The sequence below is a fragment of the Pholcus phalangioides genome, unplaced genomic scaffold (assembly GCF_987345545.1).
Source record: "Pholcus phalangioides strain wild (caught in Gottingen) unplaced genomic scaffold, Ppha-v1.0 ptg000039l_1, whole genome shotgun sequence".
Lineage (NCBI taxonomy): Eukaryota > Metazoa > Arthropoda > Arachnida > Araneae > Pholcidae > Pholcus > Pholcus phalangioides.
The window spans coordinates 22,190,219-22,203,986 of record NW_028301625.1 but is presented as its reverse complement, the minus strand read 5'-3'; the positions used below and the strand labels follow the sequence as shown (position 1 = coordinate 22,203,986).

General features: G+C 36.7%; 1 protein-coding gene across 7 annotated transcripts in view; it reads right to left on the bottom strand.

The window, feature by feature from the left end:
• Positions 1-13,768, bottom strand: part of LOC149065709 (alpha-tubulin N-acetyltransferase-like) — a 66,127-nt gene that overhangs the window by 16,489 nt on the left and 35,870 nt on the right. For 2 of the 7 annotated variants that reach the window (XM_089253815.1, XM_089253814.1), the window contains exons 1-2: positions 6,922-7,205; positions 5,031-5,091 (exon numbers count right to left, since the gene is read on the bottom strand). In XM_089253815.1, coding sequence (XP_089109941.1) covers positions 5,031-5,091; positions 6,922-7,073 — 213 coding nt within the window. In that variant the 5' untranslated portion in view covers positions 7,074-7,205. Of the gene's footprint in view, positions 1-5,030; positions 5,092-6,880; positions 7,241-13,768 lie in introns of those variants that run through there. The other 5 variants (XM_089253819.1, XM_089253817.1, XM_089253813.1 and 2 more) reach the window with 4 other exon arrangements.

Sequence of the window (13,768 nt, the reverse complement as noted above, 5' to 3'; positions counted from 1 at the left end):
CGGGGACCTAAAAATTAAATTTCGCATTTCAGTGTTCAGTGTATATATGGTCCCAAGTAAAATGAATGACATATACAGAATGGGTACAAGGCCGTAGTTAGAGGAGGGACCAGGGAGTCTACCCCCCCCCCCCATGTTGGGAAATGGCTGATATATAGGGAATAACATGGTTAAGTCTGTTGTTCTATCACTATGGTTCCCCCTCAAAATGCTAGTTGGCCCCCTATGAAATAAATTTTTGGCCACAACTCTGAATGGGTATATTATTTGAATAGTTTTTAATTAAAAGTATGTTTCTATAACAAACAGTTCATGAATTATTTGAGGTGTTTCACCCTGTATATATTATACACACATATACAGAACTTTTTTTTAAATAAAATGAAATCCCCATCACAAACATTCCACAGTAATGAACACCTTCCTGATAAGACAATTTTTTGATTTTCTGAAACCAGGTTTCAATGTATTTCTTTACCTAATAAACTCGTTAATGGACACTTGTAAGTGGACAAATGTTTTTGGTCCCATGGGTGTTTATTATCAAGAGGTTCCACAGCATAAGTTTACAAGGACTCTACCATACATGAGAATGAAACAACCCCATGCATTTGAAGCTATTATTCTTTTACTTTGGATTTACTGTTGTCAATGAGCATAATAAATTTTTAAATAAAGAGGCACTTGTTCTTTTGAAATACAGTAGTCTTGATAGAGTAAAATTATTCATACAGTTATATCCCAACTTTCATCACATCTCATTTACACTGTCTCGTCATAAATTTTTTTTTCAATTAGACACATTTTGTGCAAATCGTGAAAGCCTTTGTTGTCACATTCTTACTATGGAATATTTACCTAAATGAACCACATAGAAAAGATTTATTTATATATTTATTTATACAATATTGTTTGGCCGAGGCCTATACAAGAGGGTGCGGTGATGGGATCTGACATAGGCGATTGATGCTACATACAAAATCAGAGATTGAAGTACTGTATACTGAACCAGGGCAGCAACTAGATGCTTGGTCACCCGGAACAAGTGTGCATTTTGGCACCCCCTTGTAATGTTGGAGAGGTTTGAGAATAAAATTTGCGCCCCCTCTGGTCCAGCGCCCGGGGCACGAGACCCGCCTGCTCCCCCCTAGTTGCGGCCCTGTACTGAACTGTGACTGAATAATACTGTCTACAGAATTTGATGGGAGGTTGTTCCAATCAATAATTGTACAGGGGAAAAAACTATATTTGAAGCAATCTGTGGATGCAAGAAAGGGTTTCAATTTTTGGGAGTGATTGAATCTATTGGAAAAATGTGAAGATTTGGTTAGAATCTGGGTAATGTCAAAGTTAACATAGCCGTGGGTAATTTTGAAAAGTAGGGATATATCTACGAACTATAGCATAGCTGCCAACTTTTGAAAATGAAAATTCGGGAGATTTTCGCGCAAACCCGTATTTTATGCTAAAACCACTCCCTAATAAATACAATAGGGATTTTTACAAATAAAATAGGGATTTTTACAAATAAAATAGGGATTTTCCAAACATAAAAGTTAAAGCGTAGGGAATAAAATCCCTACTCAAAAACTGAAGTCAAATTAAAATAGGGATTTTACTCACATGGAAGTAAAACCCTTGAGAATAAAATTCGTACGCAAAAAACAAGTGAAATTTGAGGCCAAAACTTCAATGATGTAAAAATAAATATTGTGTTCAATCAGAAACGATGTGAACAAACATTCTGCGCGAATGACCCCAAAATCATCGGAAGATGAAGAAAAACACCGTCAATTTTTTGAAGAACACTGACTTTTTGTGACACTTGCTTGATGGTTTTTTTTTCATTTCACATGAGTGATGATGTCAGTCTTTCCATGACCGATGTTTATGTCCGTAACACAAAGGAAAAGTCGGCCCTCTTCTGGAACGTTTGATGAAAGGAAATTCATCGGAATAAGTATCTTTAAAATTGATTAAATATGTTTTTGCTGATCAGTATTCATGCTTTGTTATACCGCACGTACGTAACTTCAACAAAAGAAATTTTGACCATATGCGCGTCACTATAATCTTCAATTATTATCCAGGACTATTGGCTGCTAAACCATTTCCCTGCAGGATAAGACGAACAACTTTCTTGTTACCATCAAAGGGGTTTGTAAAACTTCCTTAAAAAGGGAATTTCCCCATTTACGACGTGTGACGTCATTTCGAAAGGGAAAAAAAGAGGCTTCATGTCCCACAAGAAATTTCTTAGGGATTGTTTTCATAAGCGGGGATTTTTTTTAATGAAGTAGGAAATGTATAGGGACAATTAGGGATTTTTGTGATTTTCGTAAAAATTCGGGAGATTTAAGAACTTTTCGGGAGGTCGAGCGATGAAGCTAAAATTCGGGAGATTCCCGAAAAATTCGGGAGACTTGGCAGCTATGCTATAGGAATGATAAATCTACGGGAGGTAAGTGGGAAGATTTTAAGTTGGCATTTGAGCTGTGTGATGGAAACAGAGGAAGACCATCAGTCTAAAATAAAGCGGGTAGATTTGCTTTGGATAGAAAGATGAATAGATAAGAAAGAATAAAGAAAATCAGCTCGTTTACCTCCCTTCTGCTCCTTAGGAAAGAGAGGAATTATATGTAATTTGAAAATTTCACCTCAAATTATGTCATAAGTAGAGCCCGTAACTTCAAGCAAAATGCCATAAATGTCTTTCTTTTTGCATATTTTCAAACACTCTGTAAAAATGTATTTTTTGAACTTTTTCTGTCATAAATGCTTATTTTGATATTGTTTTATTCTCGTTAATTTAAAGGCCTTATTCTGTAGAATTTCAATATTTTTAGCACTGAGAACTTCAAAGAATTTTTGTGTTTAAAATCTTTAACCCTTAGTATGAATTCAGGAGTTCGGTCGATTACTATCTAAATGGAAGGATTCGAATTTTCATGTACCCACTGACAAGTCGATTGCCTTCAGTCTGATTTTCGTCATTGTAGATGATAGTGGTGGATGATTGTGATTCTTCTCAAAATTTTATATAAGTATAATCAGCAATCATATATAAAAATTATGTGCAATTTGGTTAAGAAATTGGAAGAGTGATCAAGAATGTGTTGGTACATTTTGCCACAGAAAAAGTTTTTACTAGCGTTCTCTACTGTTGACTTGAAACATTAATTTCTGAATTCATGCATATTATATGAGTACTTTCTCTCTATTTTTTTGGAGAAATTTATCTACAGTGTATCTTCCATAGAATAAGAATTCTTCCATAAGAAATTTATCTTGTAAGTTATTATTTCAAAGAAATCTACTATAGTTGAGCTCAATCATAGAGAAATTTGATGCAGTCAAATATCACTTGATGTTTCTTTATTATATATCAATTTGGAGCATATCAAAATAATTTTGTTTCATTTTTTTAGGCGTCATCTATCTTTGACTTTAAATTATTATCTAATTTCACACGTATATATATGCGAGTGCAGTCAATTTATTTGCCAAGTTTTGAACCCTTAATATCGCAGCATTTAGTTACTTTTCCCTTTTTTTCCATTAATTATAAATACCTTTTTATAGTGCTTATTTAAGGGGATTTTACTGCCTTTTTGCCTGCCTATTTTGACCATTTTTAGTGGCTAAACTTCCATGCTCCAGTCATTAGTCTTGGAAAGAATTACTGATGTAAGTCAATTATTGATATCTCAACAAATTTCATTTCGTTCACAATTTCAATTCATTTCATTATCATTATATATCATCAATAGGTGAGATATAATAAACCTGTTCAACTGATTTATAGAGTGCAGATATTTTGAATCATTCTGAATATGTAACTTTTGAGGCATGCTCATCTGCTACACTGCTTTACGTCATGTGGGCTAATGTGAAGAAATATAGTTATTAACATGTTTTTTAAACAGTAGGCCCTAAGAATTTTTATTTTTAAAATTCCCTCCCACCTCATCATTATTTTTTTGTGCTTCCATTCAGTGTATTTGATCTCGGACATTACTATACCATTATCCAAGTTGCATTATGGCAGCTCTCTTTGTTTAAAAGTTATTTCAGGTCAAAAGGACTTTCCTATGCACTCTGAAAATGGCTTTGCTTTCTTTCTTCCACATTGTCTGCATAAATAAATGCTGGGATAGGTTTGGAATTCCAAAAAGGTCTTGTGTGAAAACTTTAACCTTTAACCACACAAATTTAAATCCAGCTGTTTGTGTGTGTGTGTGTGGGGGGGGGGGAGAAAATGACCACAAACCATCCAGGAAAGTCCTTTACTGTTGACACAAAGTATTCAGAAATTAAGCACCAAGTAATTTTGTTATACCCTGAACCTTCTTCATGTCAATTTTTATCAAATCTATAAATTGTAAGTTAATTAAGGTCCTAAAAGATGTAAAACATATTTCAGACTGATCTAACAAAATAAAAGTCTTGGATATATTGAAAACTTTTCAAAACATGCATTAATAAATTCTGTGATAACGCTACCTGATATTATTCATGTCTTTTCTCCAAAAGAAAAATTGGGCAACACAAACGATGACCATTTACAAATAAACTACTAAGACCAAGCGTGAATCTAGAAGGGGGTGATTCAGCCCCTCTCAAGAGCCGAATAGTATGTGGTGAATTTGTCTGTCTCGTATAATACTGGATGATCCAATGAACCTACATAATAAGTTGCTTCTCCAACATATCGCTCTCTGGATTTGCCTGCCTACGTTCCATTCAACTCTGAAGATCTGCCTTAGCTCTTAGCTCTAGTGCAGATCCAGTGTGGGGGGTAGGAATGATTGTCCTTCACAAGAGCTGAATAATATTGGAAAATTTGTCTGTCCCATAAAATATGGGATGATTCAAAGAACTTACACAATTCACCCCTCCTGACACATCATCCTGAATCCACACTTGACTAAGACTTGGATAAGTTTTGAGTATTACGACACGCAAACTAATATAATTTCTAGTGTTGAATATTATCAAATTTAAAGGTGAAAAATATGAAAAATTCTTACAATTGCAGACTTTTTTCCCATTTCATTTATAATCAATTTCAAAGCTTCTTGATTTTGATCACTATAATATGAAAAAAAATTAAGTGGAAATTGAACTACATACACTATACAATAGACAAACTATTTTTGTTTTTATATATACAAGGTGAATCTGACCTATGCTGCCAAATGAAAGGGGGTGATAGACAAGCCTAAGTGGATCATGGAACACTCCACCAACCCTGTCCTATCTCAAACTATTTTTAACTGCATTTGTGAAGTTTCTAAGAGACCTACACGCAAACTAAGCACATATTTGGGAAGAACAGAAAAAATTCTATAAGATAATTATTTTGATAATCCTATAGGATGATGATAAATCCTATCATCCATAGAAATATCTGGATTTATTGGCAAGCTACAAGCACTGAAAGATTCGTGAAGTTCAAAATCAAATTGTCTACAAAATTTTTCATAGCCAATAACGCAAATACCCTCCTGGATACAATCAATCAAATTTATCAAAATCTTGTCCATTGCCCCAGCCTAGTTATGGCCCTGCGCCAAAGCCTACTAAAATTACTTCGACAAATGCAGATTTCAGTGATGTATTGCGAACAATGGGCTAAATTTCTCCTGAACCAGAACACACGATATGGTTTATTGTAAGCTCTTTCAAAAGCTGGTGCAATGGACAAGTTTTTCGTAAATTTGACCGATTGTAGCCAGAAGTGTATTTGCGTAATTGGCGATGAAAAATTTTGGCTAAAATTTGATTTTGAATTTCACTAATCTTTCAGAACTTGTAGCTCACCAATAAATCCAGATATTTCAATGAAAATGATGTCATCTTATAGGACTTTCGCCGTTCTTTCCAAACATGTGCTTGGTTTGTGTGTAGGTCTCCTAGAAGCTTCACACGAATGCAGGTTTTTTTAGACTCTACACATATTTTCTCCGTAATCGATTATCCATTATAACTTGAAAACGGTTTAAGATTGGACAGGGTTGGTGGGATGTTTCATGATCCACTTGGGCTCATCTATTACCCCCTTTCATTTGGCAGAATAGGTCGGATTCGTCCCATACATGTATTATGTGTAGTAAATTTTAAATCTGATATATAACATACAGTAGAACTTTGTTAATTCAAATTTTGAGTAATTCAAACTTTTACAATATCCCGTTGAGTTTTCTATCGAATGTAATGTTAAAATTTCTTGTTTAATTCTTTCTTCGAATTTTTTAGATAATTAGAAGTTCAAGGGAAAAATTATGATTTTTGTACGGCAAATTAAGTTTGGAAAAATTCCACAAAAAGCCGGACTTTGCTTTTCTTGATCAAGTTATTAATCCACAAATTTTTAAAAACTAATAAGAGTTTGAAAATTCGGTTTTTCCCTACTCTATTTTTCCCCTTTGATAATTTAATGCTCATTTTCACATTGTTCATTTGGAGTGTGTCGAGACTGTGTACCACTTAATACCGATTATGCTTTTCAAGCTATATATCAAGGCGTAACATTGAAAATCTGAATCTTTTTATCATCATTAAGAGTATGGAAAGTATCGGAAAGTTCAGATTGTAATATGTTAATGAAAGTATGTTTCTTTGATGTCCTAAGAATGATAAGCAGTACATACATTACACATTAGAAGTTGCACATTTTTCTTCCATTCTAGATGAAGTAATAATATTTACAATTATTTTTTTCCAACCAAGTAATATGGTTCAAAAGTATAGTACTGTTAGTAGACAAGAATCTGAGTTAGATCATGCTAGAATTATTATAATAGTAATTGTGACCGTGGAACTGATCAATTTTGTGACTTTAGCTACATACTAGTAATATAATGTTAAAAAGCTTTACCACAATAGAATGAATACCAATTTTCGTTAGCAAAAGGATACCTGTTATTGAATTTAGTAGATATTTCTTCAGAGTTTGCATTAAAACCCTTGGGCTTTTTAATTGTCAAAAACTTATTCGATCGGCTTGGAACTATACAAGTTATATGCCAAGGTAAGATTTTTTTAAGATCACGGATCGATGGGAACTCCATGATACTTATCACAAAATTTATGTTAATGAAACTATATCTCAAAATCTTTTTCCAGTTAAAATGTAAAATAGTTTGGATTTAAAAGTCCATTCAACACACAGCTGCACTAGATTTTTGTTTACAAAATATCATCACGAGGCGGTTATCGGAATGAAAAAAAGTTTGACATTTCGTAGACGAATCTCAGCTCAATGAAAATTCGCATTGAAACATGACAAATAGTGACAACACAAATAAAAACTCTAAGGAGAAATTAATTATGTCACCGGGTATATAAAATTCCAACAATCAAACCTTTTTTTTAATTGAACAGTTTTTGATTCTGTTCTTGTATTTATTTTTACTTTTCATGATATAAAAGGTCTCCGCAACCGCGTATGATCCTCAGATTAAAAAAACAATTCTGATATAAAAACGTCAGTAAAGTGAGTTAAATTTTACTAAAGATTCGTAGTCTGATATAGTAATTAATTGATCTAATGCGTGTTGTTTTTTGACCTGATAAGTTTGAGCATATTACTTGAAGGTGGGACATTTTCAATAAATCTACGGACTTCGCGTCCTGGTGCTTTTCGCTTGTGACTTGTTCCATGAAATTTATTCAAATCAAAACCGATTCTATTGGAAGCCATCTCAAATAAGTAGAGAAGCACCATCATCTCCGGACAAAGCAATGAACAAAGATATGCCCCTACAAGACTGTTACAACTGATTTTCACAATTAACGGTCACTGTAAGACCCATTGAGAAGAAATATAAGTTGTCTTATTTCTCCTCTAAGGTAGGACCCCTCATTCACTGAAGGCCCAAAGACCGTGCATGAGTGTTCCATGTCCTGTTGTTTTCAGGACCGAAACTAGAAATGAAAATTAACTACGTCGCCTGGGGCCAGTATTTATTTTGACACCCCTCCTCATAATTTTGAACGGAAAAAGAGTGAGCTGAGCCGACACCTTCGAAAGAAGAGGGAATATTGAATCTTTTTTAGTGGGTCTTGACTGAGCGTCCTTCCTGTTCCAGCGCCAAGAAGAGCCACGGATGAAAAAAGTTTAAGAACCACAGTTCTGCCATCATCTTGTCACCGTTCTTGTTGTACCTCCACGTCAGTAAAGATTCTGACGCGGACTAATTGGCATTGAACTCCTTCTAATATCGAAAAGAGAATTCAGGCTTCCACGGCCGGAGTTGAAAAGCGTGTAAAAACTTTTCGGGCTGATATGCTGTATTGGAAGCTTTTCGTTAGCAGACATTTCGTCAATTACTGTGGTGGATATCATCAGTGCAGATGACGACAAGCAAGGAGACGAAACGACCACCTCGGAAGAGCAGATCACCACCTTACACTTCGATTGAAGAAGCGTGCAGGTGGCGATTGCTGTTCTGCTAAAGCTGTTCTTTTGCAGAAGCAGGGACGGCTTAAGCCAAGGTGCAAGGGGTGCGGTGCACCCGGGCGGCAGCTTGGGCTTTCGTTTAACACAAAAATTTCTGAAAATTTCCAACAGTAAAAATTCACGACATCACTCTTTTGATCCATACGTTGATAACGGAGGTGTTGAGCAAGCTTGAGAAAAAAGACAAGGCCTGGAATCGTAATACCAGAAAGAAAATTGTACTCTATCACAAGGGGCAAGTATGCATTTTGGTACTATCAAATAGTTATTTTTCCAGAACAGTTGAACGAATGCAATGGAAACAATTCGTCTTCTCACTTGCCCGATTCCTGAAGCACCAGAAACGCTTTTGAAATAAATGTCTTAATAAAAGTTGCCTCGTCATCACCATCTTTACGAGATAAGTGTAAATAATGATGGTTCATCAATAAGTGTTGTTTTGTGGATTGATTTATCTGGCATAATTAAGCTGACCATATTTGTCCGAGAAAAATACGTGAAATTGTTCTTCCACATACGGGACAATGCCAGTTATTGCCAAAAATGATGCCAAAAGTAAGCAAAATTGCCCCAACTCACGCTAAAATGACAAAAAAGCCGCCAATCGAGGGAAATAAAGCTAGGCTTGAAATTGCAGTGAATTAAAAAAACACATGAATATGTGAAATGAATATTCTTATTTGCAGTCGTAATTATCATAATATAATTTCTGAGTTGGGAAGGTAATTCTTATTGTTGATTTGACGAATAAAAGTCAAGTTGGCTTTGTTGAAAATACGTGAAAAACCGGGACATTTTTGCAAAAAAGTCGGGACAGCCTACCTTGAAAATGAAACATTTTCTTCAAAAGTGGGATGTATGGTCACGTATGCTTCCACAGTAAACAATGTTGTACAGCTACTACTACTTAACCTTACACGCACCTCGTACGCATTCCTTTACCGAATTTCTAGCAAATCGGTATATGTGCGTGTATGTATTGTGAACCTAACGTGAAGTGTGTTTCTGTGTAATGCTTGTTATGTGTAGTGCTGCCATCTACCAGCACAACACATAACAAGCTGGTAGATGTACGACTGTCTTCCAAAAACAAAATAGATTTATCCCCCGGTCCCCTAGGAAGAGCCCTGTCATCCTCCCGCCAGGGTTGTCTTTAGGGGCAGCACATGAGACATTGCAACCGGGCGGCGGGTAAGCTCGAGCTGCCCCGAGCCGAAGCGTCAGTTGATCAAGGTCTTCCGAGGCGGCTGTTTCGTCTCCTTGCTTGTCGTCATCTGCACCGATGATGTCCACCATAGTAGTGAACGAAATGTCCGCTAATAAAAAGCTTCTGACACGGCATAATAGTCCGAAAAGTATGAATACGCCTTCTAACATCCTTTTGGCATAGGGGCCATTCAAGTATTACATAAGCAGATTTTCAGCCATTTTTAACCCCCCACCTTGTCAGCAAAAGTCAGCAAAACACTGACCCCCTCCCCCCTTGTCAGCAAAATTTCGTCAGCAGCTTAGAATATTTCATGTCTTCAAAAAGGGGTGGTTGATGACGTAAGCAACCTTCAAACCCCCCTGCCCCGCTTGTCATCAAAAGTCAGCAAATCCGAAACCCCCTCTCCCCTTCGATGCTGACGTAATACTTGAATGAACCCATAGTAGTATGATTATCTTATCGAATTGGACTTCCACTGAAAGCATATAATGGCTTTGCATCGTGAATTTGTTGGTTCGATACACACGACTCGCATAGTGGTGAATGGCTGAAGCTGATTTTCTGTGGTTTTTCAACTTGAAGGTATAAGTGCAAGCCGGTCTCCTTCTCAGGACAGCAACTTGATGTTTGGGGGTGAGCTTTTCGCCCCTTCTGATCCGGCACGCGGGGAACCAGACCGGCCTGCTCCCCACTCAATTAGGGCTTTACTTTGGCTTTCCGCTTCACAGATGTCTTGCCGCAACGATCCGTAAGACCATGACGTTTGAAATTATACGCATTAAAAGTATATGTGTATTTACTGATTTTGCCAGTTTCTCGTTCCTGATTCGGAACATTAAATAGCAACCCCTCCCGAGCATATAAAATACACCCCACACACACTTTTTGAGTTTCAAAAACACAATTCCGATACAGATAACCACTTCGGAGGTAAAACGGTAGAGCAAATAAAATTTTGTGGGGGGGGGGGGAGGTTTCGGCCAGTATCCAGAAATTTCGTTCGGGGGACCACTTTCTTTTCGGGGGGGGGGAATCAAAGTGATAGAACAATAGATTTTGCCATCTTTTTCCTTTTTTCGGTCATTTCCTCACATTTCGGGGGGGGGGGGTAGACCCCTAAGTTCCCCCCCCCCCCGCTACGCTCTTGGGGGGGCATTAGTAACGAGACCAAAAATGCGTTAAGTTTGCATTGTTTGGTGTCGAAAGAACTCAAGCAACCTTTTTCAATAGGCTGCATTTCTATGTCGTCTGGTAGTAACTTAAACTTAGGACTATGGAAGGTTACAACAGTTATTGATCCAACGAGATATGCTGTATGCTTCGAGCTCCGCTAGAGAACGGTTTCACTCCATAAAAACACCACGAGCAAGACAAAAGCCTGAGCTACAGAACCGTAGCCAGAAATTCATTTTGGAGGAGGTCAACTGGTACAGTATTTCCAATTTCGAGGGGGAGGGGAGAAAGAGAACCAAACTGGGGAGGGGGGGGGGCAGTAAAGTAAAATTAACCAAGTGATTCCATAGAAATCAGTAATTTTCCCACTTTTCGGGAGGATGGATCCTTAAATCTCCTTCCCTGGCTACGGCCTCACTGGACCACCTAGTAATTTCCGGTAAGTGCACCCAGTTGCGAGCCTGAGTGGTGCGAGTCAAAGTGGTGATCCAAGTGGGCACAAGAAGGAAAGTACAGTGACACAGCATCTTGGTTAATGAACTATTCGGCTTACGGCTCACGAATTTTTCGGCTAAAGAAAAACTACGATTTTTTTTCTGCGTTTTTCAACTTCGGCTAACGAATACGGATTCCGCTAACGGAAATTTTAATTGATATGAATGCATACGCTAACGAAAAATAAAATATTTTATTTATTTTACGTAAATTTCACACAATCGCGTCAGCTAAATTTTCAAAATAAATCTGATGAGTAACTTACTTTCTGTCAATTCAAGAAACTTTTTTTCCTATCTGCATGTGTGTGAGGGATGAGCTGACTATATCACGTATAGTATATAGCAAGTATACCTTACACATAATTTTTCACTATGGCTCACGAACCCGACTACATAGCGTATGTAGTGTAAAGTAAAAACACATGTTCAGTTTTTCACCTTCCTTTAAATTCTCTTTCACCCAATTGCGAATTTGCTTGTCTCAGCCTTCGACCGGCGTTGGTCTTTTTTATAGTGCTTCTTAGTGTTTTATGAAAGTTACTGTACTTCGAAATCTTGGGCAGTTGTGCTAAAACGAATTGAACGATTTCCCATAAAAACCTTTGAAAAATCACATTTTGGATAACGAATTATTTTCGTTAGCCGAGGTATTCCAATAGTGTCCAGGATATTTGAAACACGGATGGACCACAACTTTCGACTGTGTAGATGGGAGGCTGACTTCCCAAGGGCATGATTTTCATTTTTCAGTCGTTCTAAGTCAATTCTATACTGCGGGTCCGTGACCAATAGTCCTTGGAAGCGAAAGATGACTGATATGTGACAATCATGAGGAAAGGGCATGGGACGGAGTCGGAATTCAAACAAGAAGGCCTCCGTAGATATTTTAATACAGTATCACCATTATTATCAGAAAACAGGGAAAACTTTTTTTATCGTCGAAAATTCAGATTCTCGAAAAAATTGAGCTTTACAATTTTAACTCAATTTCAAGGTTTATCTTATTTCAACTCACTTCGTGTGTGTCTGACCTTCTTTTATTAAACCAATTATCAAGATAATTTCGAAGAGCATTGTTTGAATTTAAATCTCATTATGCTGTGCACTTTTAACCCCCCCCCCCTCCTTTCTTAAATTGAGTTTTCTTAAATAGTTTCTAAAACATATTATTTTCCGAAGGAAAACTTCAAAATAAATGCATTTGCCTATATCAATACTATATTTTCAATTATTTTTCTTTCGATAAGGAAAATGTTTTATAAATACTTCCCATAGCCTCTCAACGAGTGCTATATATTTCCTTCACAACTATAAACTTATATTATATTAATGCTGCAAATTTATATTATACATACTATTTTGTATTAGCTGTTACCCGCAGATTCGTTCTGAAAATTTTCCCTTATGACTCTTTTAGGTTTTGAATTTTGAAAAATTCCTTTTTAGAGCAGGGGAGTTTTGCATTATAAAATAAAACTACTGACCGAATTTCATATTTATAACTTCAAGGTTTCTCCATGTAGCCTTTGAACCCCCTTATGACCCTTTTAAGGGTTGAATTTCGAAAAATTCCTTCTTAATGAGTTAACATTGCTCATGACTTTTCATTATAAAATAAACCTACTGGCCGAACTCTTCATGGCAGGAGTGCTTCCAGCTCGGCGATGATTCCTCCATATAACCTTTGAAACCCCCCCCCCTCTCTCTACGACCCCCTCAGAGGTAAATTTTGAAAAATCGCTTCTTGTTGAAGCTTTACATCATAAAATACAACTATTGACTAAATTTCATATTTTTAGCTTCAGTGACTTCGGCTCAGCGATGATTGCCCTATATATCCTTTGAACCCTCTTATGATCCCCCTAGGGGTTGAATTTTGAAAGTCCCTTCTTAATGAGTCTCTATATTACAAAATGAAACTACTGACCAGATTTCTATATATGTGATTTCTATATATAACCTTTGAATCCTCCTTATGACCCCGTTAGGTGTTGAATATCGAAAAAAAAACCTTTTTTGTAAGGCTTTGCATCATGAAGTGGAACTACTAATCAAATTTCATATTTGTAAGCACAACGATTTCGACTCGGCGTTATTTCTCTATGTAACCTTTGAACCCCCTTATGACAGTGCTTAATATATGGGCCCAACCGGGGGCCTCAAAAACAAGAACCGTTAAAATTTTTGAGAATTTGCCAGGTAGGGCGTCAGAAAACAATTGGCCCGGGGGTACATGATGCTCTTACGACGGCCCTGCCTTATGATCCTGTTAGGGGGGGGGGTCGAATTTCAAAGAAATAACACTTCTTATTGCGTCTTTACGTTATGAAATAAAATTACAGCGAAATTTCATATTTATAGCTTCAGCGGTTTCGGATCGGTGTGATTTATCCAAATAACCTTTGAACCCCGTTATGACTCCCC